This window comes from Watersipora subatra, chromosome 7 (genome assembly GCF_963576615.1).
Source record: "Watersipora subatra chromosome 7, tzWatSuba1.1, whole genome shotgun sequence".
Classification (NCBI taxonomy): domain Eukaryota; kingdom Metazoa; phylum Bryozoa; class Gymnolaemata; order Cheilostomatida; family Watersiporidae; genus Watersipora; species Watersipora subatra.
In genome coordinates this window covers 20,341,506-20,369,297 of record NC_088714.1, presented here as the reverse complement: position 1 = coordinate 20,369,297, position 27,792 = coordinate 20,341,506, and the positions used below count along the sequence as shown (strand labels likewise).

The 27,792-nt window shown below is 37.2% G+C and overlaps 2 protein-coding genes across 2 annotated transcripts; one reads left to right on the top strand and one right to left on the bottom strand.

The window, feature by feature from the left end:
* Positions 1-442: 442 nt before the first annotated feature.
* On the bottom strand, positions 443-5,764 carry LOC137401085 (uncharacterized). The gene is made up of 3 exons (XM_068087436.1): positions 5,521-5,764; positions 2,325-2,383; positions 443-1,325 (listed from the first exon to the last, which is right to left on the bottom strand). Exons 1-3 carry the CDS (start codon positions 5,717-5,719, stop codon positions 873-875), a joined length of 711 nt encoding a protein of 236 aa, XP_067943537.1. The 5' UTR covers positions 5,720-5,764; the 3' UTR covers positions 443-872.
* A 183-nt stretch (positions 5,765-5,947) lies between these two features.
* On the top strand, positions 5,948-26,151 carry LOC137400040 (DNA replication complex GINS protein PSF1-like). Its single transcript, XM_068086350.1, has 6 exons — positions 5,948-6,101; positions 6,541-6,596; positions 6,749-6,850; positions 7,240-7,444; positions 21,847-21,921; positions 25,942-26,151. The coding sequence occupies exons 1-6, from the start codon at positions 6,018-6,020 to the stop codon at positions 26,008-26,010; spliced, it is 591 nt and encodes a 196-aa protein (XP_067942451.1). The 5' UTR covers positions 5,948-6,017; the 3' UTR covers positions 26,011-26,151.
* The last annotated feature ends 1,641 nt before the right edge of the window (positions 26,152-27,792 follow it).

Genomic DNA, 27,792 nt, shown 5'->3' with positions numbered 1-27,792 from the left:
GAGCGTGCCTGGCTGCTAAGTGGAATATCCTTTACAAATTTCCAAACCCCTTTCTAAAACCCCATAAAATATTTCTACTTGACCTCTGTAGACCCTATTCTACCCCTTGATAAACTTTGATTGCCTCAAATTTTAGTACAATAGCCAATATTCACTTTATTTGACGCACAAGTTGCATGAGTCATATTTTGGTCATTATTCGATGATTCACCCTAGAAATCAACCGTGTTTCCGTGGTGACCAATTGCTCTTGTCTCCGCGAAGATTGCAATCTAAAGAGCGAGCAGCATCAACAAATAGTCATTAGGACTAATAACAAGTAACTTATCAACTCTATCACTATGGAGCTCTTTCTTGATTCTATCAAGCGTGACCGCCATTGTGCCTATTTGACCATGGTTATCAAATTGCAACAGTACAGTAGTCGTAATACAGCACAATGTTAGATTGTATCGAGTTTATTGTCACTTCATGACTAAAAAGGTTGACAATGTTGCATCATGTCAGGAGAGCGATCAAAACAGAGTGATAAATAAGGACAAAAAATTAAGCGCGAATGTGACAAATTTAGAAGTTGTCCGCTTTTGCAATAATTTACTAAAATCATTATACTGACTCAGTTTGTATCAGCTGTACAGTTGATAAAGTTTTGCATACAATATTTACAACATGGAATGAGCTTGTTAAATAACTCTATGTATTAATCGATACAAAAATAAAAAGGATAACTTATTCTACTACATTTATTGCATCGCTGCTAGATATATGTTGTCACCAGATTAATAGTAGGATTTCCTTGACTAACAGAGCATGAATCAGCGGCGTAAGGCCGAGTGACTCAGCATGACTGATTGATGTAACTGTTTCTATATTTAGGTGTAGACTGTTCTGCCTCCAAAACAACTCAGTAAACTTTTCAAACCACGATGTCTTCTTGGCTTTCTGTTGACTATGCGCTGGCGACTGGGTTGTTTTTCCATACTGGTTAGTATTGCCAAGTCAAAGACTTCTTTCAATTTCGTTTGAGTCAATGAACTGCATTCTATGTAAGAGACAGCACCGATTTCAGCAGCGAGACGCTCACCCATTGCAGGGGTTACAGGACTTTCTTTGTATTGGTGCAATTCAACGAGCACCCTAACGTCATTTCTCAAGTCCGTTTGTGTGCCAACGAGTATGACGGGAACATTTGGTGCGTGCTCTTTTAACTCCGAGAGCCATTTTTCTGTTATGTTGTGATATGATGTCGGTGATACAACGCTATAGCATAACAAGAAGACGTCTGTGTTGGGATAGCATAGCGGCCGGATTGCATCGAAGTCATCCTGTAACAAAACAGCAACACACATGACTATCGACTTAGGCATCAAATTAAGCATCGCTGACATAGAATCACGTATGGCTCTTAGCAGCGGCTCAACTAACACAATCTTGGAAAACCGAAGGAAATTAGGAAATTACGTGACTAATAATACGGTCCCTCTTTAAATCTCTTTCAATTTATTCATCCTTTACTCATTCATTTTAATACGTAATATATAATTTGTAAATACCGTAATTATGATAATAAAGCTAGTATGCATACTTATCTACCCTCAACATCTGCGCAGTTATGCAATGCCATATTCTAAAGCCAGCTAATCTTGTTTGATAAAGGTTTAGGTGAATAATGGCCTTAAAAGCTGATTTAAATAAGTCAAAGTTAGCCATGTGAATATTTAAACTAATTATGTCTCGCTAAAAGGACTGCACTCGATGTGAATCCACGTTTTTATACAATCTCATCATTTCAGAATGAACATCTGGTGCAAAAACCGCTAAAAGCCTTCGAGTGGTTTTGTTATCTCAGCTTTTAACTCTGTTTTGAGAAGAGCAATCACAATAGATGCTATTATGTTAAAGTCCGCTTTATTCATTCCGACTCGTCAATTGAAGAGAAGTGGTAAAGCGTCGAGTCGATAATGCCATGATGGTGGTGTACAGGTACATCGATATAAAATCATTGATTTTGTTTCACGCGGTCTGCTGACAGAGAGTGTGTTTAGAAAAAGGTTTGAGTCAATATTGACGATATTAGTTCGAGCATAGCCACTGGCGAAAGGCTTTGTTTAGCCAGCCATCTCACAGATGTTGTACGTACATATTTCATAAGCGGAATTTCTGTCTCAACGACTGCGGAGCAGATGGCAAAATGCATGAGTTTTCGTCTATTGAAACTTTAATCTTTTGTGTAGGACAAATTCTTAAATTACCAAAATTCGCTATCTACACAAAAATTTATTTACCAGGACTCCAGGAGCTTATCAACTAAGGTGAGGTCTTACCTGTCCTGCAGTGTCGCACAACTGCAAATGTACAGGCTGTTCATCTACTGATACCACAGCTGCAAAATAGAAAAAATACTGAATTAACAAGGCGTTGAAATTTTTAGTTAAGAATGGTTGACTAAATATATTCATTACATAACGCAACGCCAAGAATGTCTCTCAAATCTGGTCACGCATCAAATACAATTGGACACATGGATAAGCTCTGTAGAAATCATCAATCGTAGGATCTAAAGGTCATTGATTTCCATTCCATTTGTCTTTGAGTTGTACATTTGCCATTAACATCTATTGACTTTTAGTAATTGGCAAAGGCTTCTACGATTATCTATCAAAGAGATAGAGGGAATCAAAATTCGCTAAACTTTCGAATTTTCACTATTGAGCATTGTTTCCTTCTGAGTTAAGTTTAGTGCAAATTTGTTGTTTTTGCAGCTGATGCACTGATAACTATCCGTGTAGATCATAGACAAGCAAGCTTTTAATTGTTTAACAACAAGGACTGATGTTTCCCACTCCGCCGATGTAGATTGTGTGTCTCCGCTTTTGTCTCGGCGATATGTGCTGCCTGTGAGGTAGAGCATACGATGGTGTGTGCGTACAAGAGAGTTGGCAAACAAATGAGGATAAAAAAGCACTAGCATGAAAATTCAAATTGGACAACAATGGGTTATATGACACCTCGATCAAGAGAGTGTGAGCCATTCTAAGTATAGAGGAGAACAATGACAGGCACAACAAGTGCCTCATTAGCCTTAGGCGTATCCATCGTGCATACATCTTCACATGCACTTCACACCGCCAGAGATGCTAGTATTTCTGCATTTAACTAGCCCGCAGGCAGCCCACTGAGGTTAGCCGACAGCGGCAGCATAGCATGAGACAGAATTTACAACTAAGTTTAGAGTTACGCCAGTGTGGAAGTAAAAATGTTAACGGGACCTTTTAGCGGAGGAAGGTATGCATTGTGGCTAGACAGTAGTGATACGTGCAGGCGCCAGTATCATAGCAGATCTCTATGCAGCATTAGCAATCTAAATATTATGTCATCACTTAGCCTGAGTAATTCTTATCAGAATGATTGCCTGAAAATTAGCTGGCTTGGAATAGCCCAAGTTTAGATCGATGCTATTGGAAAAACTATCTGTCATAAAAAATTTCTACTGATAGAGACTTAGGATATGTTTGCAAGTGTAACTAATGCAGCTCGACTACTAAAAGCAGCAAAAACTGATATGAAAGATTAAATGCTAATCGATTACTTGTGACTAGGGAGGTCTTTTGCAAAGTTCTACCAAACTAGCTAATGAAGCTATCCACCCTATTCTGAAATGTCAATCATGTTTTCCTTAATCTCAACTGTGACTTGTATCAGATGCAAAGACCACTGGAAGCTAATTCATTGACTTATGACAGACTCTCTATCAGTCTATCATGAATGTCTACTGCCTATTAACATAAAGGTGGAGAACAACCCCTAGTCGCTAGTAGCCTGCTGGTGAAGCTTTCAGTTTGGCCATACACACTAAAGGCAATCCATATGAGGTCTGGCAAGCGCCTGCCTCCTGCTGTCTTAGAAGTCTCTAGCAGTTCAGTGTCATTTTTGGCATTCCTCCGCAATGGAAGAGTAGCAGAAAGTTGATAGTCCAACGGAACATATTGATAAGAAGGATAGAATGCGGTGCTCATGATATGGTAATCTTTGGACTGCAGCTGCAAAAAGTATGCGTGCATATTTAGCGATGTTGCTGTGCAAGTCAAGCCTTATCAACTCTGAAGGCCGGATGGCACAGAAGGATTGGCTGACCATATTGAGCGATTGTCAGCTGGCCTATACAATTGCTCAGATAACACACTTGCTGACGTAACTCTAGACAAACGCATATCACAGAAGTCACAGACGGGCAGCGTGATGAGGTCTTGATACCAATCCAACGGTCATTTACCAATCAGATGACAGAATGTATTACAATGTTGTAAACTTGAATCTAATGCCTCAACAGCCAGGTTTTATGATGAGAAGCTTCTCCGAGTGCATCTCTATAGCTGACACGGTTTTGCATAGGCAAAGTTTAGCATTTAATGTGGAGTCTAAACAAACATTATGTCAAGCGATTAGATGAGAACAATGGAGCTTTAGGAATCGGCGGGCAGTTGCAGAGCGATATAGTATGGCCTTCTCTCTCCGCCAGCTCATATTCAGTGAACAATTTTGATGAGGAGATGGTCGTAGCGGAGAACAAATACTGGGTGTACCTACTTTAGCGATCGGTGTTTGTTTGAATGTTGTTTGATTATTTAGTGTTTAGTTTTAAAAACTTCTAACAAAGTGTAGTCTAAGTAAAACAGAACTTCGAGACCTCACCCTATGCGAGGAAGAAGGAGTCATCAAAACTTTGAAGAAAAAACTAAAACATTCCTTGCACTAAAATGGTTATGAAGCAAACCCTTCTATGTTTCTGGAAGTTTTCGGTGAAAACCTGTGAAAGTAACAGTGCGGTAACGGCTAGAGGAACTGTTGAGTCCGGACACTCTAGTATTCTGGTCTTGCAGTTTAGCAAAATTGTCAGCAATTAAAATTTTTAAAGGGAGGTTAATACTGACCACCTTCCTTCTATCCTTTCCCATACCTTATTGCAAACCTTGCAATTTGACAGCTTGTTTAAAGTTGCCTTACGTTGCACTAGTTGTAAATAAATGTCAGACTATAAATTCCCAGGCTGAAGCGGCGTGCACTTCTTGAGAACATAAACGTGGAAATAATTGCTTAAATTCATTGGCATTCTCTGACTGGCCACGCATTAATAGCATCTGTATCAATTTACACATGCTGCCAATTAGTTTACTTTGATACGCTGTCAATGTTAGATTGCACTCAAATATTGTTGTACCATTTACATCCTCTATAATTCATTTAACATTTTGTACCAGCTAAGAGCGCCGTGCGAAAAAATTATTTGCATATATGAAAACCTAGATTCCCTTATGAACTATTTTAGCTATAAATGTGCTTCACAGATTTAGTAGCTGGAAAGCGTGATGAATTTGAGGTTTTTTAAACAAAAAAGTTCTTGAGAAATAAGTGCATTTTATCTTACTAGAATTACAATTCAAAAAAGAAATTGGTGACAAGTATTTACCTATCATAACATAAAGAGAGGCTTCGCTATGTAACACAAAGCTTTTAACTTACCGGTATATTTGTCAAATGCTGTAGGAACATATTCTGTAGGGTAACCATTTGTTGTGTAGCTGACTATTAGACTAGTCTTTCCAATAGCACCATCTCCAATTAGCACACATTTGATCCGTTTCATGCTGTCAGTTTGTCTAAGTGCTGTAGTTACCTCTTCAGATAACATCATTGCAGATTCTTGCAGATATGGTGGCATTTCTCGTGTGCACCTTCTAATAAGGTTTCCTTGAAGGCTGTTTGTTTACTGAGGTTTCGATCGAAATTCCCAGCGCTATAAAATAACGGCAGAGCGCTTGCGAAGGCGGAGCTCTAGATTTTGTAGGCGGGGTTACGACAGTATTACGTCGTAGCAAATATCGGTGACTCCATGAAGCATTCCTACTCAAGTCGGATCATTGAACTGCTAACATGACCTTGACACAAATGGCGGGTAGTAGAAAACCTTTACAGACAGATACGTTATAAGTGTAATTGCTGAGATTTTGATTACGAAGATGTTTGGTGTAAAATGTACAGAACTTGTTAAAGAATTGAAACGTTGTGATACTGACGGCAAAGGTTTTCTTCCTAACTACAATGTAGGTGTTTCCAAATGTCGTAATAACCATTCACTGTGCGTAACTGAAAGCAATCGTGTCGCTTCATCTCATTACCACAAATAAAATATGTACCAAGTTTTATTAGAATGGTGATTGTTTTTAATTCCTAAGAAAGAGTTTTTATGGGTTCCTTTTATGATAGTAGAGTTTTACCTAACGCATCTTGCCCTGTCAATTAATGTACGGTCGTCTTAGATTCAACGATAAGAACTAATCCAGTCAAGTCGATACAAACAGTATGCCACTATTGGTTGTGGTTATTTATTTGTAACTGAAGTTTTTTTTAACAGAATAACACATATTTAACAAAAGGTGTTTGATGTTGTTACTTTACCATTTTCATTCGCTTACCAATTCGTTCGCTTTCCCATTTCATGTTAATTAAATATGCTAACTTAATATTAGTATTCTTTTGCAGGATAAGATACTTCAAGATGTTTTTGAAGAAATACAAGACCTGTTTGAGCAAAATGTGTGAGTGCCAGCTTCCTGGTCTATTAATGTTTCAGTTCACATAAATTTATTAACAAGCCTTTTAAAATAACACAGCTTTTATTTTCTTGAAACTTTTTGAGTCGTTCCTCATAAAAAAATATTAAAAAACTCGATAATCTGTTTGTTTATAGGTCAGACATGGCGCAAGAGGAGCGTGGAGATGAACTTTATATGGCTGTCAAAATGCGACATTATGGGATGATTCGGAATCACAGATGTGTTCATGCTTATCTGTGAGTTTCGCTTTAGGTAGTTCATGATTCAGGTGTTCCACATACTAGTGGAGTGTTGAATCGGTGCAAGTGCCAAAACTATGACTCCGAGAAATTCTGAGACTGCATTTAGGAGATATTAACAGTTTAGGACGAAATTAATTGTTTGCCTGTTTTTCCTTTGAGAGGTTCAAATTGTTTATTATAACACAACAGTTTGGGTAACACACTGTTGAGTTATACAAACTGAATGGGCACGAGTTAACTGTGTCGACCATTTTATATACATATCCCGTTATATTCTGTTTCAGAAAAGCAACAAATAGAGGATCAAAATTTTAAGTTGGTCTATCGCAGTTGTAGCAACCTCTTGCTATGATTACGAGAGTATTTGTTATGATTCTTTCTAGTATGGCACGATTGAAATACATCAAGTCATTACGCTGGGGCTTTGGTACCAATATTCCTAAAGACATTCAGAGCAACATGAGCGAGAATGAGTCCAAGTGGTTTGATACATACAATGGCTTGCTGTTCAAGTTTATGAAGTCGGCTACAGAGGATGGAATAGACCTCTGCCAGGAGCTAGACCCACCAAAGTTCAGGTTTATTACGGTCAGTCGTTTCTTTTGAAGGTTTAGTTTACTGACACCGAGCAAGTTTGATCAACTGTTTCGACATGTCGAGCTTTCTGTGGTAGTAGGTACTATTGACTGCACTGTTGCGACGTGCCTCATTAGCTGGCAATAATTTCATTATTTAATTTATATGTAAAATTAAATAATGAAATTATTGCTAAAAAAGTAATGTATATAATATTTATAAATGAATGTGAAATTAATTGTGTATTGACACATTATTACATTTCTGTATCTGTTGCTACGTACCTCATCAGCTGCTCATTTCTTGTTGTTGATGTATCCGAATTCTTTGTGGTAGTTATTGCTATTGAGAACATTGGATCAATGGCAAACAGGTGCCGTGTTCAACAATTTTTATATTTTTGTAATCCTCCGTTTGATATGTGAAAATGTTTTAAGGGTTTTTTGTGACTATTTTTCACAATTGTCACTCGTGGCCTGTAGTTGTTGTTAATATTCTTCCTTCGCAATTTCAATGCTGCTGTTTTACATTAAGCATTAATGTGTAAGTCTAGAGGGAGAAGGGAAGTCAATACAAGCGCATATCAAACTGGCTATTAGCTTAGTAAAATATTCTTCGTTTTATCGCCATACTTGTCATTCCTGTTGTATTCTTTTGCAATCTGACTCATGTGGAAAATTATGATCGAAAATGGTGCAGACCTACACATACCTAGCTGCATTTCAAACTTTGATAGGGTTTTATTGGGGCAAAACAATTAAGGGGATCTAGAATGAATCCCAAATGCTTCATTTGCTGTTTTAGGTAAAATGTGTACTTTCCCTGCTCAGCTTTAAACAAGTAATTCATCACGGAACACAAAACCATCATTATTTTACTATTCCTGCTCTGTGTGGAGATGCTTTGTAGGAAGCACTAGTACACAATATTGGCTTTTATATGTATCAGTTTTGCAACAGAAAACTCATGTTCTAGCAAACATTCTCATTTTCTGTAGTTTAAATCTACTCACTTCTTGTACTATACTGCATCACGTGGTAGTTTAAATCTACTCACTTCTTGTACTATACTGCATCACGTGGTAGTTTAAATCTACTAACTTCTTGTACTATACTGCATCACGTGCTAGTTTAAAAATTTGCTTACTGGTGGTATATCATAGGCCCAATTCTCATCATAAGACCGATGCCCCCTCCCTTCAAGAAGAAGAAGAAGGGGGGGGGCTTGTCCCCCTCCCTTCTCGAAGTGACAATCTGCAAAATAAAAACTAACAGATTCATATCTAATAAAGTCATTTTTGTTAATCTCAAGCATTTTCCTCTTTTTCTTAGTTCCGTTAGATGATTTCAAGAGTCATTGGCGTTTCAGAGTTTTCAGACTTTCATTCATTTTTTTAATGATTCTTTCACCCCAAGAAGTACTGAAACCGTTAAAGGTCAACTACGAAGTAGCGAGGTATTACTGTAATTCGTTTGTTTCAAGCTCCAAGATCTTTGCAAGACAGAAGCAAAGGGTTTGGCTATGATAAACTATAGTTGTAACATACTAGATAAAGAATTTGCCAGTTTACCGTGTATGTAAGTGAAAACTCATTAATTTGATAATAACCACCATTTTTCTGCATATGGCAAAGCCTAGGTATACTGGGTCTGATTGGAGACTTGCGGCGTAGTAAAGACCAAGGTAGCGTAGCTCATTGTTTACAATGTATGATTTAGCATTAACATCGCTGCCAGAATGGGATGAGCTGCCAAGAACACAACGATATCCTTCATTGTTTTTTATGTGTTATATTCAAACAACTGTCAGCCATCAATTTTATGGTTTATTTTTTGTCTTATTTATGTATTTAGTATCGATGGCTTGTTGTGACCTCATTGGTTCACTACAGCTAACAGCTGTGCAGACTATTTGAGAACAGAACATTGAAAGTTAGACAGCAGTATGAAGCGTTGTTAGATACAATCAAAGTGGTAGAGGCATAGTCACTACATTTTGAAGGTTGGCTTTTCATAGCATTTTTTGAGGTGCCGAGCTATGTATAAGGGCTGTTATAGAATTGTTGTATGCACATAGATAAGGAGATAGAAGGGGAGGTGACAGAATGTCCCACCTCCCCTTAAACCAATGGTGCTGAGGCAGGATTGGCGTAAGAAAAAATAATAGAATAATTATAATAATTGTAGTAGGCCTACCGTAGGTTATGTACTATAAGTCATGTTCTTTTTAGCTTGCCCCAGGAGATGCATCTTACACTGCAGAACGACTTATGTGTGAAATTGACCCAGTTAAGTGTCAATTTCGCTCTTAAAATAAAGAAATTATTTTGTATGAAATTATGAAATGAAAACATGAAATTGTTGCCAATAAAGCAATATATATAATATTTAAATAGGTATGAATTTAAGTGTGTTATTAATTCTGTATCTTCACCGACACGCGGTAAGCGGTTTTGTCACCATTTCACGTGTTATGTTCGCATTTGACTGCTCTAGGCCTAGGTGGATAATTTCAACATCGGCAGCAACACAACTGTGTCAAACACACAACTGTGAAGGGCTTAACAAAAATGGCATTGGAAGGAAAATCTTATTTCAAAAATCACAAGCAGCAAATGTAGTAAAATATGCATCCGATAACGACGATTGATTAGCAGAAAGAAAAGTTGGAGTTGGCGAAAAGCGTAAGTTAGCCTTAGTCCTTAGTAAAATAAAGAAAACAATGAGCACCAGTCGCGGGTCGAAGGCTAGGTGGCTGATTCTTGTTGATATTCCAGTCTTGTTGGTCATCACAGCTTCTTGCCTAAACTATCCGTGATTAAGGATAGAGAATAAAGGAACTATCACCATCCATGAACCAGTGTTTTTTTAATATTAATAACTATATTTATGCTAAATAAGACATGAACAAAACCTAGTTTTTATTTGAATATGTTTGCAGCCAAGTTTATCATTATCGCAGAGCTTTTTTGAATATATATGGAGAAGGCTAGATATTCATATAACACAATTGACATTTGTATGATTTTCAAAATACATGGGCGTAAATACAGCGAAAAATTATTTTTGGTACCATAAGCAACTCCTTTTTTGCAGACATCTCTAGCTGATATACTTCTGTAAAAATGTCATTTGTAAATATTGAAAGCCATGTGCTGTGTCAATAGTGATGACCTGATAACGCTGACTGGCTCAATGAAAAGTATGTAAATATTGAAGTTTAAACTTGTTTTAATATACGCGAGGTAATTGCTTGTAAACTCCACATTGAAACGGCTGATTTTCGTCAATTTCTCTCGAAAGATGCTGCATCATATGTTACGTTAGCTACCTTAATGTGTGTCGTTTAACTGTAATTGCTTGTGTCAGTGGTTACTATCAGCTTGACCTGAACATGTTTGCATAAACATTTGGGTAGAGATTGTACATTGGGTTGTTTTTGTTTACACGCTGGCAATTGTACAATATACATGTTTGCTTTGCCCAGGGTAGGCCAACCCTTGTACATTGGAATCCTGGTCAGTAATGGTAAAAGCTCGGCAATTAGAGGCTGTTATGTAACTGGCAAAACATTGAGATAACACTCTTCCAACTCTAGAAATGTCTAAACAATTAGCTTGAACTTTGTGATATTTAGTTAATGCCTTGTTGTTAGGCTCTTACGTAAGCTTATCCTTCTCTCAGCAGGCCCATTGTCTCAATCTATTGGCATGTAGTAGCGAGTGGATATTTGTTTGGTGTCAAAGTCAGCGTGGTTTAGTGACAAGCAGATAATCTGAATCTTTTTTCTTGCTATTTATATCATAAATTAGTCATTTTCTCTTCATGTTGATTTAAGTATTGGCACTGTCGTTCTCATTGTTGGTGATATGATTATAAATGGGCAGATGCATTTACGCACTTCCATATTTCATTTAGAGGAATAATTCGGAAGATGTTGCAAAATGAAAGCTTTTGCACAATTAATTGCACGAGAAGTGACACGTTATTTGAATTATGAGTCATGATTTCTAGAATAGCCAGGCCAAAGTATTAGTTTGGGTCCCTACTGGCTGAGTAAAAGGCTACACAATGTTTGTATTGTATAAAAACTGTACAAGTTGATAAATTTTCAATATGGGCTGGCGTCACGGATCAGAAATCTTTACTATAATAAGAGTCGTGTTCGTTCATCTGTGTGTCCGAAGTCATGGTTTGTGTTGGCGAAAAAGATTACATCATATGGGATTCGAACTCGCAACTTTCATCATGGAGGTTGACTCTACCAATCAACCACCTCTGGGTAATTTGAAATAAGCATGAATAGGCTGATTCTCTGTGCTTTATCAGCGCACCTGACGATCTCTTGCGGCACACCAGAATGCCAGGGTACTAGTATGGTTGAATTCTAATAAAGTTCTTCACTAAATTGAATAACTGCTTTTACATGTAGTTGTTCCAAATTCTAGATGAGAGGTAGAAAAACTACATCGTACGTCTGTAGACTAGCCGATAGACACCTTTTCTTAGCTTTCAACTGATTTGTATGACTCTTTATTTGTATCGCAAATATTGTTGCTTACAATATTGGTAGTATTCTGGAATAGGATGAGGTAGATCAGTGAAGTCTTGGCTACACAAGCTGTTTTTTGAAGGCCCATATTTGGTTTAGGCATCGAGCTGACGCCACACCGACAAGTCAATCATCCGCATCAACATGTTCTTTAAGATGTTTTATATGCCCTCGACAATTTATCAGCTTGCAATATTTAATTCAAAAAGATGTTTTTAATGATTTGTTTCTAATTTTATTAATGGAAAAAATAATTACAATTGTTGGTAGCTTTTGTGAGTGGTTGAAATGGAAAAAGTTGTGTTTATTGAACAGTTAGTTGACATGAACGACTCAAATCCTTCAGACCGAACACTAATCTGCAGATTTCAGCGCCGATGACATGAAAAGCGTGTGCTAAACATCTTCATGCCTAACATCTACCTGTGTAAGCAAGGCAAGCTTCAGCGAAAATATTTTCTTGCTAGCATTTTTGGCAAGCCTATCGTAAACATGACTCCATAGTTATCATGTGTTAGCATTGCTGCCATAATTTGATCGATTCAAGAATGCTACATTGACTGATGACTCAAGATATCTGAAAGCAAGTTGTAGAAGTAGTTGATGGGTAAAAAATCACTACAGTCATGCCTCGACATATGAGCTCACTCTGTTCTCGGATTGAGCTCGTACGTCAATTTACTCGCGTCTCAAGGCACTATTTCCTATATAAAATATTTCTGTACAAATTAATCCATTAGCATTCTACGAAAACGCCTAAACAAGATATTTTGGTGGAAAAACGTATTTTTAATGGTTGTAATTCAGTACATGAGCTAAAAAAGTAACAAATATTTATTTAATTGTAATGATCTGCAATAAAATGTAACATCACTATGTACACTACTTCATGGAGTTTCACCTTGGAGACAGACGTTACGGATAACGGCCTTCTGAGAGAATTGACAGCAACTTGTTCAGTATACTAAACATTTGTGACCCTACGTAATAGAAACTTTACACTTAACTTGAAATATTTAGCTTACTAAACACACACTTGAAGCTAAGTTTTGATCTTTCACTAAACTTACTTCAATTTTGTCATCACATTTTTTAGTATCTGTTTCTGGTTAGCCGCGTTTCGCATCGAGTTCACTGTAACTTTTAGCCAGCTTTTTAAAACTTTTTTCAAACTGATTCGAGTAAAAAGACTGAGCGGTGCTGTTCTCAAAACGGCTTCTCGCATACTGGGCCTTATAGTAGCCATCAACAGTCGGCTTGTATCTCAAAAATTAATTGAATCTCAAATAAAAAACTTGCTCGAAAGTCAGCTCGCAACTTGAGTATATCTCAAGTTGGGGCACTCGTATGTAGAGGTGTGACTGTATGTAGAGGTGTGACTGTATGTAGAGGTGTGACTGTATGTAGAGGTGTGACTGTATATAGAGGTGTGACTGTATGTAGAGGTGTGACTGTATGTAGACCCGTGACTGAATGTAGAGGTGTAACTGTATGTAGAGGTGTGACTGTATGTAGAGGTGTGACTGTATGTTGAGGTGTGACTGTATGTAGAGGTGTGACTGTATGTAGAGGTGTGACTGTATGTAGAGGTGTGACTGTATGTAGAGGTGTGACTGTATGTAGAGGTGTGGCTGTATGTAGAGGTTTGACTGTATGTAGAGGTTTGACTGTATGTAGAGGTGTGACTGTATGTAGAGGTGTGACTGTATGTAGAGGTGTGACTGTATATAGAGGTGTGACTGTATGTAGAGGTGTGGCTGTATGTAGAGGTGTGACTGTATGTAGAGGTGTGACTGTATGTAGAGGTGTGACTGTATGTAGAGGTGTGACTGTATGTGGAGGTGTGACTGTATGTAGAAGCGTGACTGTATGTGGAGGCGTGACTGTATGTAGAAGTGTGACTGTATGTAGAGGTGTGACTGTATGTAGAGGTGTGACTGTATGTCAAGGTGTGACTGTATGTCAAGGTGTGACTGTATGTAGAGGTGGGACTGTATGTAAAGGTGTGACTGTATGTAGAAGTGTGACTGTATGTAGAGGTGTGACTGTATGTGGATGTGTGACTGTGTATGTAGAGGTGTGACTGTATGTCAAGGTGTGACTGTATGTCAAGGTGTGACTGTATGTAGAGGTTTGACTGTATGTAGAGGTTTGACTGTATGTAGAGGTTTGACTGTATGTAGAGTGTGACTGTATGTAGAGTGTGACTGTATGTAGAGGTTTGACTGTATGTAGAGGTTTGACTGTATGTAGAGGTTTGACTGTATGTAGAGGTTTGACTGTATGTAGAGGTTTGACTGTATGTGTGATGATGATCAACTAGTATTTATTTTGGTTACTGCTCTGTTGTTTAGTTTTTTAAGTCGCTAAGTGAAATCTAGCCATTGAATATCATGATACAATGTTCTATAGAATTAAAATATTCAATCAGCGAAAGTATTTGCTTGAATACATTTTATCAGAACATTTTTTGGAGACAAGGTCACCTAATTATCTTCCCTAATTGGATTTGCCTCGAAAGTAGCTAGGTATTTATTTAAATTCTGAGTCACAAGGAGGGGTTCGATGCAAATAGTGACAATTAAACATTGGCCTGCCGCAAATAAAATACGTGAAGTATTTTGTATTGTTAGTCACTTTTGAGCGGATGTAAGGAAAGTGGTTGCGATATAGTCTAGACAATGGCTACTGAATGGTCTAACATCTTTGCGGTGATGGAAATATTAGAAGGGCATATCCAATGACCACTAATCAGTGTCTAATAGCCATGCAACTGTAAACAACTAGAATGAGCTAATATATGAGAGAATAATGAAAGCTTCCTCGCTATTTAATGCGCCTTACGGCCAGTCGACAGGTATGAATGGAGCCCAGCAAGTCTGCCAAAGCAATAACTCTGTGGTTTTGCTTTTGACATATCCCAGCATGTTTCATATACTCGACTAGAATTAAGATTCTCATTTGCGTTTCTATATATTGACCTACCTCATACGAATGTTAAAATTGAGAGCCTCAAGTTTGTGTTTTAAGTTTTGCTAAGTCTTTATTCACGGGTGTGCGAAATAAACGACCCTTTTTGTGAAACTATAGTTCTCATCACAACATTCTTACTCATTGTGAATTTAGTCAATATCCATAAATTATATATCCATGTATAACATGTAGACTTGAAAAATGGAAATAAAAATGTATGTTTTGTCGTCATTTGTTATCTGCACAGAATGTTATCGACTATTGAAAAATAAAATGTTCAGAATTTAGCCTACATAATTATTCAAAAACATAATTTCAAATCTGATTGGTTTGCATATCTGAAATCATAACAAAATAAAGATTGATCTATATATATATATATATATATATATATATATATATATATATATCTCTCAATGTTTGTCCATCTGTCTGTCCAATTATAACAATCAAGCTTTAGAAATGAAAAAATTGCTACTCACCTGATTTGTATTCAAAGCCTTCAGTTCTGTAGACAGGTATTTATTCAATACACTACGCTGTTCAACTGGCTATACTATGGAATAAATTGGGCACATACTTATTATGCATACCAATCTTTCATGGCTTCGCGCTCAATACTGCATAACCACGCCGTTCGCACACCCATGCCAGAAGAAAAATGCTTAAACTCACATGGCCAAGGCTATAGCAATTGATATGGAGCTGTAGTAGGCACAACAGCTGATACAGTATGAATTACACAGAAATAAACACAACTCATTCTGCTAGTTTAATATATAGCTATTGACTAAATTCATGAGTAACAATGTTGTAAGTAAGAATTTTAGTTTTCCGACAAAGTCATCTATTTTATTTCACACACCACAATGTGTAAATAAAGTATGACCATCAGCCATACCATATGCGCTAGTCTGCAACATAGTCTTTGCATGTTTCTGTATATTAAAATGATTCCCTAAGTAAACGTAACTGGAATAAGGAGGGAATGAGTTGTCTAACACTAATAATTAGTTTCTTTTGGTCAGTCAGTCTTCAAGGGAGTTAAGTATGCATACTTCACTATTTCATGTGTTCTACTTCACTTGGTGTTCCATATGATTCTAAACAGTTCTTTTTATGAACTCTCTTCTCACCGTTTTTTTTTCAGTAGCCTATATAGATTGCCCAAGCCTACTAGTGAATATTAATAACTGGCAGTTCGCTTAGATTTATTATTATGTAATTAATCTGCAGCCAGAGCATCTGATGATTTAGATAAAATCAATTCTAATTCTCACGGCCTCTTGTGTCTGTTAACGATATTTTGTCATGTTTATACAAAGGTCTGACACGTCCTCCTGCTACCTGTAGCTCTTTGCTTTGTGAGAATTATTGATATATGAAGAGTCAGCTTGCTGTCAGCTCTACCGAGCTTGTAAGGTTTATTTAAATCACAGTTAATTACCACTTGTAAGACCTGGAGATTTAAAAGATTCTCTCGCAGGGAATAAAGCTGCAGATGAAGCTTGCTTTTGCATTTTCCATGTGTATATGATACACAGTGGGGAACCAGTGAGACCTGTCAATACCAGTTGCATGCCTGTCACAATTATAGGAGCATTACGTAGATTTGCCTTGCTTAAAGGTTAACTTGCAACAAAATTCACATTACAGTTATTTGGTATCAAAAGATTCACCATGTCTTACTCTGCTGTGTTGTAGGTGCAAAATATGTGGAAATGTGATTACAAGCTCTTAAAAGCTCAAAAACGAACAGTTAATCGCCACCATCACGAGACCGCCGTAGGTTGGAATCCCAAAATGGCTCAAATTGGTTCTAGTTTAACACAATGTGCTTCTGTTTACACTTTCATGCAACCTCATTCGTCAAAATATTTTCACAAATGTACTTCGCGCATCCAATAAAACCATTTCTATTGTCCTTACTCCTCTATTTCATCATCATTGTAATGCTGTCATTTTGAGCACTGATATCTCAAAACCTACCATAAAAATTCGTTTATTTTTTTAAACTTAGCTCGAAAGAGTGCATATCATCCTCTGATAAACATGACGAGCATGTTGGTCACGTGTAATAGTTGAAAAGTGCTGCAGAAAGTGTTCGCGCTATTTGCCTGGAAGTATGGGTCACATGATCAGATTACGACTAGATGATTAGACCAGACTGAAACGAAACTGTAAAGTAGCGAGCATCTATATATGATAAGGGCTTTCCGGCAAAACCCGAAGTGGTTGTCATAAACTAGTGCTACGAAACGTTTCATATTGAGCTTTTTATTGGCCTTCTATTTCACATGATAACATCACTTATCAAAATATTAACCACGTCGAGTTGAGTGCGTCGTCGAAATAAAGGGATTTCAAACTACGTTGTTTTCGTGATGGCGACAATTAACTGTTCGTTTTTGAGCTTTTAATAGCTTGTAATCACATTTCCACATATTTTGCACCTACAACACCGCAGAGTAAGACATGGTGAACCTTTTGATACCACATAACTGTAATGTGAATTTTGTTTCAAGTCAACCTTTAGGGTACATGAGAGTACCTGATAACGGAGTCTAGAAGGGTCCATTGACAATGGACAAGTACATGTACACGTCTGTATTTACATAATTTACATAATCTATAGCCCGAGATCTTTATCAATGGCTAGATGATTGGGACTAGGATAAATAAATTCTTGCCTTATCACAAATGCATTCGGTATATTTCCTCACTGTTTTGTTGCATTCATTCGTAGCTCCTCAATATTATAAGTATTGCATCGGTTGAATATCACTGAACATGGCATGTTGAAGGCGAGTTGTAATACTAAACTGAAAGCTTACAGTGTAACCCATTTAAAAAGTGGTATTTTTTATGTTCTGTCATTTGTACCTCTTGAGTACTATTAAGAAATTCAGAAACAAACTTTGAGGAATTTGTTCACAATTCAGTGACTCTAGTATTCAGTTACCTCATGCCCGTTCTTGAGATATCTATACAAAAAATCTGACAGATTCTGGCACTTGACAGTTTTTGCTGTTACTAAATCCAGATTATAGATAATATATAAGTGTTGCGATTCTTCATTAGCTTGCGGCAAAGAAACTGGTCCCTGGAATTCATTGTCGATCCCTGTTCCTCGTACGAGTCACAACTCGCAGTCATGCTCAAAGGGTCATTGATAACAGAAGTAGAGAAATCTTAAGATTTAACGGAGGAATACCTTTGTCACACGCATAAGATTCGCTCTGAGCGTTAGTAGCCCATATGAAAGTACTCTACCTGCATATCTACTAAGGCTATAATGAAACTTCAGACTAAGTTAACCACTATTATTAACCTGATTACCATATAGCCAAGTAAGGGCGCTATCGAGAACAGTATCCTTTGGTCTTTCTCCTCCAATTAGTGTAAAAAAAGATATTATCAGGTTAGCTAAAAGTTATTGTGACGGGGAGGCAAAAACGGCATAGCCGGAAACGGATAGTAAAAAATACTACGATGAAATTAATGCAAGTTCAGTATAAGATTAAAACTTGGCTTCAAGTGTGTATTTAGTAAGCTAAATTTATTCAAATTAAATTCAAAGTTTCTATTATGTAGAGTCACAAAAGTTTAGTGTACCAAACAATTTGCTCTCAAGTCACGCTCAGATGGCCGTTATCCACAATGTCCGTCTTGAAGGACAATGAACGAGGCCCGCTCTTGGGCATATGCTATTGGGTGAACTCTAGTATGGTTGTACAAATAACCGATGAAAAGCTCACAAGAATATCTGAAGACTCTACAAAGCAAAGCAGTTTGGATACTGTGTTCTTTTCATTATCTTTTTACATTAAGGGTTTGACTCTTGCGAAACCGTATGCGCCCACTTTATCTCATTTATTATATATACACATCAAAACATTTCTATCAACACTGCTGCCTGTTTGAAATTTCACAATAATACAATAGGCTCTACATAATCAGATGTGTCTTATCATCAGCTGATCTTGCATAGAATGGTCTCATAGTTCAAGAATGAGACCATTTACATCAGGTGTAGGTGACAGGAGACTTTTATACATAATTATGTTTGATTGTTAAAAGTATATATGGTGCTGGCATCATCGCTGTTCCATATTTCCTCCTGTTGCGGTTGGTTGTGTAATAAAATGTAGCGTTCAGGTATCTTGCTTAAAGGTTGTCTGTTACATATCTGGTTGATTGAAGAGGCAGTGTATATAAAGCGTATCTTTAATGTGTTGCATTATCTACAGTCATGTGCGAAATAAACTGAGAGATTTTTGTAATTGAATATATACAAGGCGTACACAGCGGCTACTTCTGTCTAATGATAAAAAATGCAAAATATCATCTGACTTACATTCCAGGCACTTTAGAGAGTCATACCCTATTGGTTTGTATAGACCTATGTTTATAGTCTGTGAGCAAAAAAAAGCGTTTTTTTTTTCAGCAATTGTTTATGCGTTTTTTTGTTGTTATCGAGACATGTATTAAGCAATGAAGTCCCTACAGGAGAACACGCCTAAACAGGAGTAAGCAAGAGGATTAAAATACAAAATTTGGTTTGTTCTATAGCTACTTAATTCATCGTTTACTTGTAAATAAATTTTTTCTATAACTTGACCAGATGCTGTAAATATAATCTGCCATTATGAAGATTTATTTTAACTGCAATTGCACTGTTTGAGAACAACTTTCTCATCAGTGAATACTATTAAATCCAAGCCCTTGCCTTTATACATACATATGTAGGCATACACAATGAGAAACCATTTATATTGGCGACACGCTTTGCGTTGTTTTGCTTGTTGAAATTACACAATTTTATGTTCGCACTCTGAATTGATCCGACTTGAAAAAAATGAACTTATGTTTGACCTATGGCAAATGCATAATTGCATCGTTGGTTAGTTTACGGTTATCAGTTCCTTGTTGAATGTCCCAGACCTTTGTTAAAATTTTTAATTCATCTGGTAAATCAATGAGATTTTATTATCGCTACTGTTTGGTATTCATTAGAGAGCATCACCAAATTAGTTCATGTTAAGGTATTAGGGTTAGAACTTCATTTTTTTGTTCTGCCTAGAGCCGTTTTTATCATTAAATATTAACATATCTGTCTTCATATATCTCACATATACCAATCATTCAAACGTAGTTGTTAATCGTATCGCACGCTCCTGTGCTTGGTTCTTTTGCAAAGTTTATAAAAAAGCTGATTAGCATGCAGTCTATCAATATTGATTACCCGTCTAAAACATACATCTGATTTAATTAACTAAACGTCGGCCGTCAAAGAAGCTTTCATCTCACATCTGCCTTCCCACCTGGACCTCGGACCGTTCATTTCGGTACGCCTTCCTTTTTTTTAATAAAAATGATAACAGTAACTAGTTTGAATAGTGATTAGTAATTTATACAACTGACTGAATAGAGCCGCGAGTACGGCCTGGCCAATTGTATGGCACAGTGCCAAAAATGCGAATGAACGCAGCCATCTTTAAATAATGATGGTGGGGCCATTATGACTCAGTGTTGCGATAGAATTAATCAAAATTGATATTCACAAGTTGTTTAGGTACACGTTTGGTTTGATAGACTCTGCGTGCAATATGCTGATGATGCAGCTGTTCTGTATGGGTTTTCCGTATATTACAATGCAGTTTCTCCACATTACGCGCACTCGTGCTTGTCTCAATGGGACACCTTTCGTAATCAAATATGCGTTTAGCTCAGTTGGATGCAGTTGACTAGTTTGTAAAATATTATAGTGGACTTGTAGGGTATCACACAGTTTTAAAGACAAACCTTCCATTAGTGTCTGGAGAAGATTAATACAGAACTGTTTTTGGTATTGCCCTGCCATTGTTTGCTTTTACTAAGCTTTTGGAAGTGTTGGTAGGTAAAAGATTTGAGTCGAGATAAATAAAAACCCGTCAGTGCATCAAAGAAGCGTTTATTAGCATACTCTAGGTTCCTCGACAGTAGTGGTCCGACAAAGAACTAGGTTCTTTTGTGGATCATAATTGCACTCTGCGTACAAAATCATGCCACTCCAACTCTTCACCTCTCATCTTTTGGAGGAACAAAAATTCTACTGCTTGAGAATGTTAAAATGACTAATACCGTCAATATAAGCTGAGCCTTACAACACATCCTTAGACAAAGGCCGGTTCACACTATGTCCCCATATGTCGGAGTTGTTCTCTCAAAGATATTTTGTCGATTATGCGTACCGCAAACCCAAGGCATCGTCGAGGCAACGCGGGCGAATACTTCGAGTACCTACGATAGTTCACCGTGTATCTACGACAGCCTTTATAATGCATACAACTTCAGTGATGATGATTAGCCGTCGCAAATATGTAAACGCTGATGGGTTTGTGATAGTGTGAACATTGTTATCACAGACGATCACCGAAGTATAATTGTGTGATTAGCACCGACTTACGCTATAGAGTTTGAACCAGCCTTGAAACTGTTATGTTATTGGTTAGAGTGTATACTTCTATCATATCTTCACCGATATTTGTGTACAGAAATTGCGCTGTGAACAATTTAAAATTGAACAAAGAACTGTATAGCATTGTTATTACAAGTGTCACGTTGCTGCTACATTCTCAACAGATTGTCCTTATCTCCCACCTACACTGTCATTGTTTGCATACAGCCGATGCAAATTGTCTTATACATAATTATAGCCAAATACGAGCTTCCAGAAGAATTTTTTGTATGATCTTGAATTTTCCTCTGATAGTTGTGATATCAATTTAGTCTCGTTTTTTTCTGAGAAAAATAGTGATATTTACTGGAGAGAAAATTTAAACTGTTCCCATGAATGCAGCTGTTTAAGTACAAAATCGAGTGGATAATCCAATCCGTTGTTTGTTCAGGTAAGATGTTTGTCTGACTACGGAGACCTCCTTCTCTCAGATGGAACCAAAGTTTCTATAAAAAAGGGTTTACAGGTCAGTCAGTTACGTTTACTTTCATTTTATAAAACTTCTATTCATTATATAAAAAATTTTTTATGTAATTAAAAACATGATGCTGTTGGTGATTACTGCCAATAAAAAGTTATCCATACATAGGCCTACACGGAAGTGACCTCTGTTTGCTTATTTTTGGAATTTTGAATAACTTTAAGGATAAGTTTTATTTATTTCTGCCTTTACCATGCAGGCAATATGTTTGGAGGTTTTTCTATCTGTATGTAGCAGGAAATATAATCACACAGCCTGTGACTGGTATTGTGTAACATACGCAATATCTACTTCCTGAAGATGTTTTGCATAATTTACCATTTACCATGGCCATATTTAGTATATAATGCGTGCAGAATTACACGGCTTGTTGCTCACCAATTTCTGTTCCTGTATGGGTGAACTCAGACTGGCTCATCCTATGTGAAAAGGAAAACTAGTGCATGCCTTGCCTCTTTAGGTCATAAGATAGCTCTGCTGGCATATACATGTCCTTTTTTATTCGTAATCACGAGGGAAAGAATTGACTTTCCTTCACCAAAAGATATAGTAAAAAGTACGCTTTTTGATGGTGTTCGAAAACAATGTAACTTCCCACAGTCCTGATATAAAAAAAAACTGTCATTTATTTGGCTGTTTTACAAATTAGAAATGTCTGCTCCATGTGAAATTTTTCCGATTCTAAAAAAGCAGTTATTATCTCCGCAGTTATAATCTCCACCTGACTGATCGGAGTTATGTCACCAATGACATACTGTCCAATAACATCAAATAAGATGAACATCAAAGATAAGTTAGCAAAAACTAAGAAGTGTGATGTAATTTAGCACTTGTCTTTCATCATACTGTCCTTTTTTTATTCGTAATCACGAGGGAAAGAATTGACTTTCCATCACCAAAAGATATAGTAAAAAGTATAATGCTCTTTGATTGTGTTAGGAATCAACGTAACTTCCCACAGTCCTGATATAAAACAAACTGTCATTTATTTGGCTGTCTTACAAATTCAGAATGTCTGCTCCGCGTAAGATTTTTCCAATTAGTTGCATTCCAAGACATTTCTAATTGTTTAGGAAGTGTTCCCGGTAGCAAGTGTAGCAATCACTTGGTCCACTCAGGGCGGGGCCAGGTAAGCTGGAGCCGTTGAGTGTGTCATGTGACAAGACATGTTTCTGGAACAACCCACCATCTGGCGCGTCCCGAGAAGTTTTATCACTACTGAGAAAAGCAAATTTGTCTGCATTCTGCTCTTTGATTTGAAAGGCAGTTTTTTCAACAAATGCGCCGTTATCGTTGTCCAGTAGCTGATAAAAAATATTGAAAACATCAATGTTTCTTAAACATGATAGAAAATAAGTTAGGAGTTATTGGCTTCACGGGCTTACTATCAGAATCACTTTGTAGTCTTCTTTTTAAGTAGTAGACTCATTTTTAAACAAACTTAAAATCAAAATGTAGCTTTTGGTCCCAAAATGGTTCGCTTTTCACATTATTTTGCTTTTGGTTGCAAAATTCTACTGTAATCTTGCTGATTTTTACACAAATTGTCAAATATAGCACGAGAATGGCCGTCTCAAATAGGGAAAACCGCCGAGACGTTTTCTGCTAGTTGAAATTTTACTCAAGGTTATAGAATATGATTAAAATTCGACTTTCCCATCGGTTCACACTCACACTCTTGCTTTTTTAGTATAAACATGGCTAACAGTTCCTGCATCAAATTATCTACTCTTTGTTATTTATTTGCAAGCCGAGTGCAGATGTCATGGACATGGCACCTGTTGTTTATTGTCAAGATGTACACAAAAAGTTCCGTTGTTTTACTTTCATTGCCTGGTCCATTTTCATGCCAAATCTAGTTGGTCGAGCTAGCTTTAAGGTAGGGCTACACGAGACAAAATTCTCACGAAATCGGCGAAATTTGGACGAAACGATTCGTACGAATTGACATTTGGACGAATTCGTCCATCGTTGGTTGCGCACGATGAATGAATCCTGAATTGAACGAAACGTCAGAAATTCCTATGAATCGTTGTTTGATTGGTCGGTTGAAAAGGTTAGTTGAATGTTGAAGGTCGTTTTCTTTTGCGCATGTTTGGTCAGATCTAAAAAAGATAACGATTTGTGAGTTTCTAGCCCGCAGTTCCTAACTCGGTTTGAAAACTGTGCAACTGTGTTGGCGATTATATGTAATCAGTAGTACCATGTACGTAATGTATTTATTTAATAGAAATATAACTGTTTTGTAGCTAGACTAATATTTGCTGAAAAGTCAGGTTCCAATATGTATTTAATAGAAATATAACTGTTTTGTAGCTAGGCTAATAATTGCTGAAAAGTCAGGTTCAAATTTGTATTGTAATTAGAAGAAAAAGTAAAACGGTTTTGTGGGCAAGCCAAAACTTGCTGTAGTCATACAAAATAACCGTTTTGCAATGTAGTACATACGTAATAGTTCGTAATAATATTATCAATGTACAAGCTCTATTCAAAAGTATACTAAAAACCATTTACAACGGCTATACTAAAACCATTTAGCCTACTACAACTACTCAGTGCAACTAGCATTAGCAGTTTTGTAGTTGCGTAGAAACAACCTTATTAACGCGCAGTTATATTGTAGGCGCCAAAATTAATTTACGTGTACATTCCGCAAGCTATTTAGGAATTGCAGCTAGAAACTCACAAATCGTTATCTTTTTTAGATCTGACCCGCATGTTTGTACTGAAGCAAATGATTGAAACGGAATCGGCTTCAATTTATCACCGCGTTATGATTGGCTAGTTGAAAGTTAGTTTCGTACGAATCCGTGGTGGGGAAACTCCGTGTGGCGGGTCGGAAATTTCGTACGAATGGAATTTCCCAGATTAGTTAAAATTACACGTGTGGCCCGGCCTTTAATGTTGCCTACATTCGTCCAAAGGGTTTGGGTAGATCTGGTAAAGGCAGTGGAATTATCATAGCTTAATTTGCGAACACAAAGTGAAAGCTTAGTTAATAGCATGCAGCTTACGCACAGCTTCTGGGACTAAATTTAAACACTGCCCAGCCTTATGTTGTCTTTAGTTCATACATTTTAGATTTGTCTAGTAGTGAAGTCAGTGTTGCCCTGGATTTCATTCATTTTTAAATCTGATATCCAGCAGGGGGGTGTTTAAGAAGCTGGTTCTCAGAAACCAGATGGAGTTTTAAAACCAAATATTTTGGTGATGGTGGAAGGTACGAAACACATGCGTGGGAAGTTTGGACTAAATCAGTCAAAAAATATGGAAATGCATAGCGTTTATGTGGACTAAAAAATCTGCCAAACAGACTAAAAAATCGGCCAAAAAATATGTAAACAAATAGTGTTTACAGAGACTAACAGACAGACAGACACAATGACAAAGTGAGATTTATGAATATAGATGGGCGTTCAACTATCATATCTACTTCAGACTTTTTACTCAAATGTATGATGAAAGACAAGTGCTAAATTACATCACATTTCTTAGTTTTTACTAACTTATCTTTGATGTTCATCTTATTGGATGTTATTGGACAGTATGTCCTTGGTGACATAACTCCGATCAGTCAGGTGGAGATTATAACTGCGGAGATAATAACTGCGGTTTTAGAATTGGAAATTTTTTTACATGGAGCAGACATTTCTAATTTGTAAAACAGCCAAATAAACGACAGTTTCTTATATCAGGACTGTGGGAAGTTACGTTGTTTTCGAACAACATCAAAAAGCATACTTTTTACTATATCTTTTGGTGAAGGAAAGTCAATTCTTTCCCTCGTGATTACGAATAAAAAAGGACATGTATATACCTGCAAAGCTATCTTATGACCTAAAGAGGCAAGGCATGCACCAGTTTTCCTTTTCACATAGGATGAGCCCGTCTGAGTTCACCCATACAGGAACAGAAATTGGTGAGCAACAAGCCGTGTAATTCTGTGTGCCTAGTGAGTATATATGCCAGTAGTGGCTCGTTCATCAGACCTTTGGTCTTTTGTAGCATCTGCTGCCGAGACAGGACTGCGAGCAGTTGATAAGACAAGGTGTCCTACAGCATGTAGTACGATGAGACTGTACTTTTGTCCCCATCACCTGCAACCCTCTTATATCTGACTATGTAATAGCTATATTTTGGTATATTTTTATTCTGTATTGCAAATATTTCCACTGCCTCTTTTAAAGTTTTCTAATACATCAAAAATTTCAATAATCATTTTGAGGTTATTGGGAGCATTTAATCGCCGTATTAGTGATGAATTTATCACTGAAGCAGCTGTTTTCCTCAAGAGGAACCTGGATGGATAAAGAGAGACTCTATATTTCAATCGGAACATCAATTAAAGCAGTCAATTTGATCAAACCAGTGTTTAGATTACGTACTAGCATCGGACTGGTTGGCATGCCTTTAGAGGGCAACTGAGTGCTTGAGGTAACTTATGCATACTTTATTTATATTTACCATGTAGCATTCTGAGTACCGAACATGGTTCAGGATGGATACAGATGTGTCAGCCATAATGTTAGCATGATTAGTTTAAACACGGGTCATAAGTTACTAATTATGCTTTGTGTAAGGTGCAAACCAATGTTGAAGTAATGCTTATGGTCTTAGGTGGTCTGGCTCACAAGCACCTGCTTCATGTTGTCACACCTTACTCACTTCCTTTTTTCAAATCATGTGAAGACTGGTGTCTTGGTGATTACGACTTCATTTTGTAGTGTACGAAGTTATAGTGGTTTTTTGCAGTGCACTCAATGGCACATTTCCGTATCCTGCTCTGAAGTTTTTTATTTGTTACTAGCGTCGCAGCTTAATTCGAGTGACCAGATTAGCGTATTGTTTGGTGCATTTGAGGTATAAATGAATAACAATATTAATTTTTAGAAGTATTTTAAACCGATTTTCTTCATCTCATCGTTTCCCTTCACTGTAGAATCTAATCACCTAAGGTTGATTCTGATACGCCGATCACATTTTATTTTATATTGCTCAGATTTCAGGCAGTTTTTTTATGTTTAAAGTTTTATTTGTTGTGATCTTCAACATTTCAAATGTTGCAGTTGCTGGTTAACATTCGGTGCAGTCCAATCTTGGTTCTCAAACCAAGTGGAGTTGAAATAAAAATTCCTAGACTTTTCTTTGGGTGTTGAACAAAAAATTCACAACTCGAACCCCTGAGATGAGAATCACCAAATAGTTCAAGTGTATTGCATGCTGCTGTCCATCAGTACAAGTAATATTACGTCACCCTTGCCATGGCTCGAATAGTCAGCAAGCTAATATCAGTCAAATGTTTGTTTCTCCACCGAGCTACAAAAATATAACATGCCAAATCTTTTATAAGGAATAACCGATTTTTCAATAATTCATTTTATGAACATGTATGAAAAATGGCAAGCTCAGCAATTAAAATGCATAGTCTTCCTCTCTACCTCCCACCCTGCATGGAACTGGGAAGCTTCCTCTCTACCTCCCACCCTGCATGGAACTGGGAAGCTTCCTCTCTACCTCCCACTCTGCATGGAACTGGGAAGCTTCCTCTCTACCTCCCACCCTGCATGGAACTGGGAAGCTTCCTCTCTACCTCCCACCCTGCATGGAACTGAAAAGCTTCCTCTCTACCTCCCACCCTGCATGGAACTGGGAAGCTTCCTCTCTACCTCCCACCCTGCATGGAACTGGGAAGGCAAATTGTGTTATTGGCATAGACTCGAGCTTGCAAATATTGTGACTAAAAAGCTCTTAATAATCTTGCATCATACATCGTTGAACACTTCATACGTCTTCATACATCGTTGAAACTGCAGATCTCCTAGTTCACGGTGGATGGGTAATAATATAATATATATA

Bases quoted from the DNA above. Each gene is read 5' to 3' on its own strand.
- LOC137400040 (XM_068086350.1), top strand. From the start codon at position 6,018: ATGTTTGGTGTAAAATGTACAGAACTTGTTAAAGAATTGAAACGTTGT. The intron at 6,597-6,748 runs GTGAGTGCCAGC...GTTTGTTTATAG, and splicing joins GACCTGTTTGAGCAAAATGT to GTCAGACATGGCGCAAGAGG. The intron at 7,445-21,846 runs GTCAGTCGTTTC...TTGTTTGTTCAG, and splicing joins CAAAGTTCAGGTTTATTACG to GTAAGATGTTTGTCTGACTA.
- LOC137401085 (XM_068087436.1), bottom strand. From the start codon at position 5,719: ATGCCACCATATCTGCAAGAATCTGCAATGATGTTATCTGAAGAGGTA. The intron at 2,384-5,520 runs GTAAGTTAAAAG...TCTATTTTGCAG, and splicing joins AGCATTTGACAAATATACCG to CTGTGGTATCAGTAGATGAA. The intron at 1,326-2,324 runs GTAAGACCTCAC...GTTTTGTTACAG, and splicing joins TGTGCGACACTGCAGGACAG to GATGACTTCGATGCAATCCG.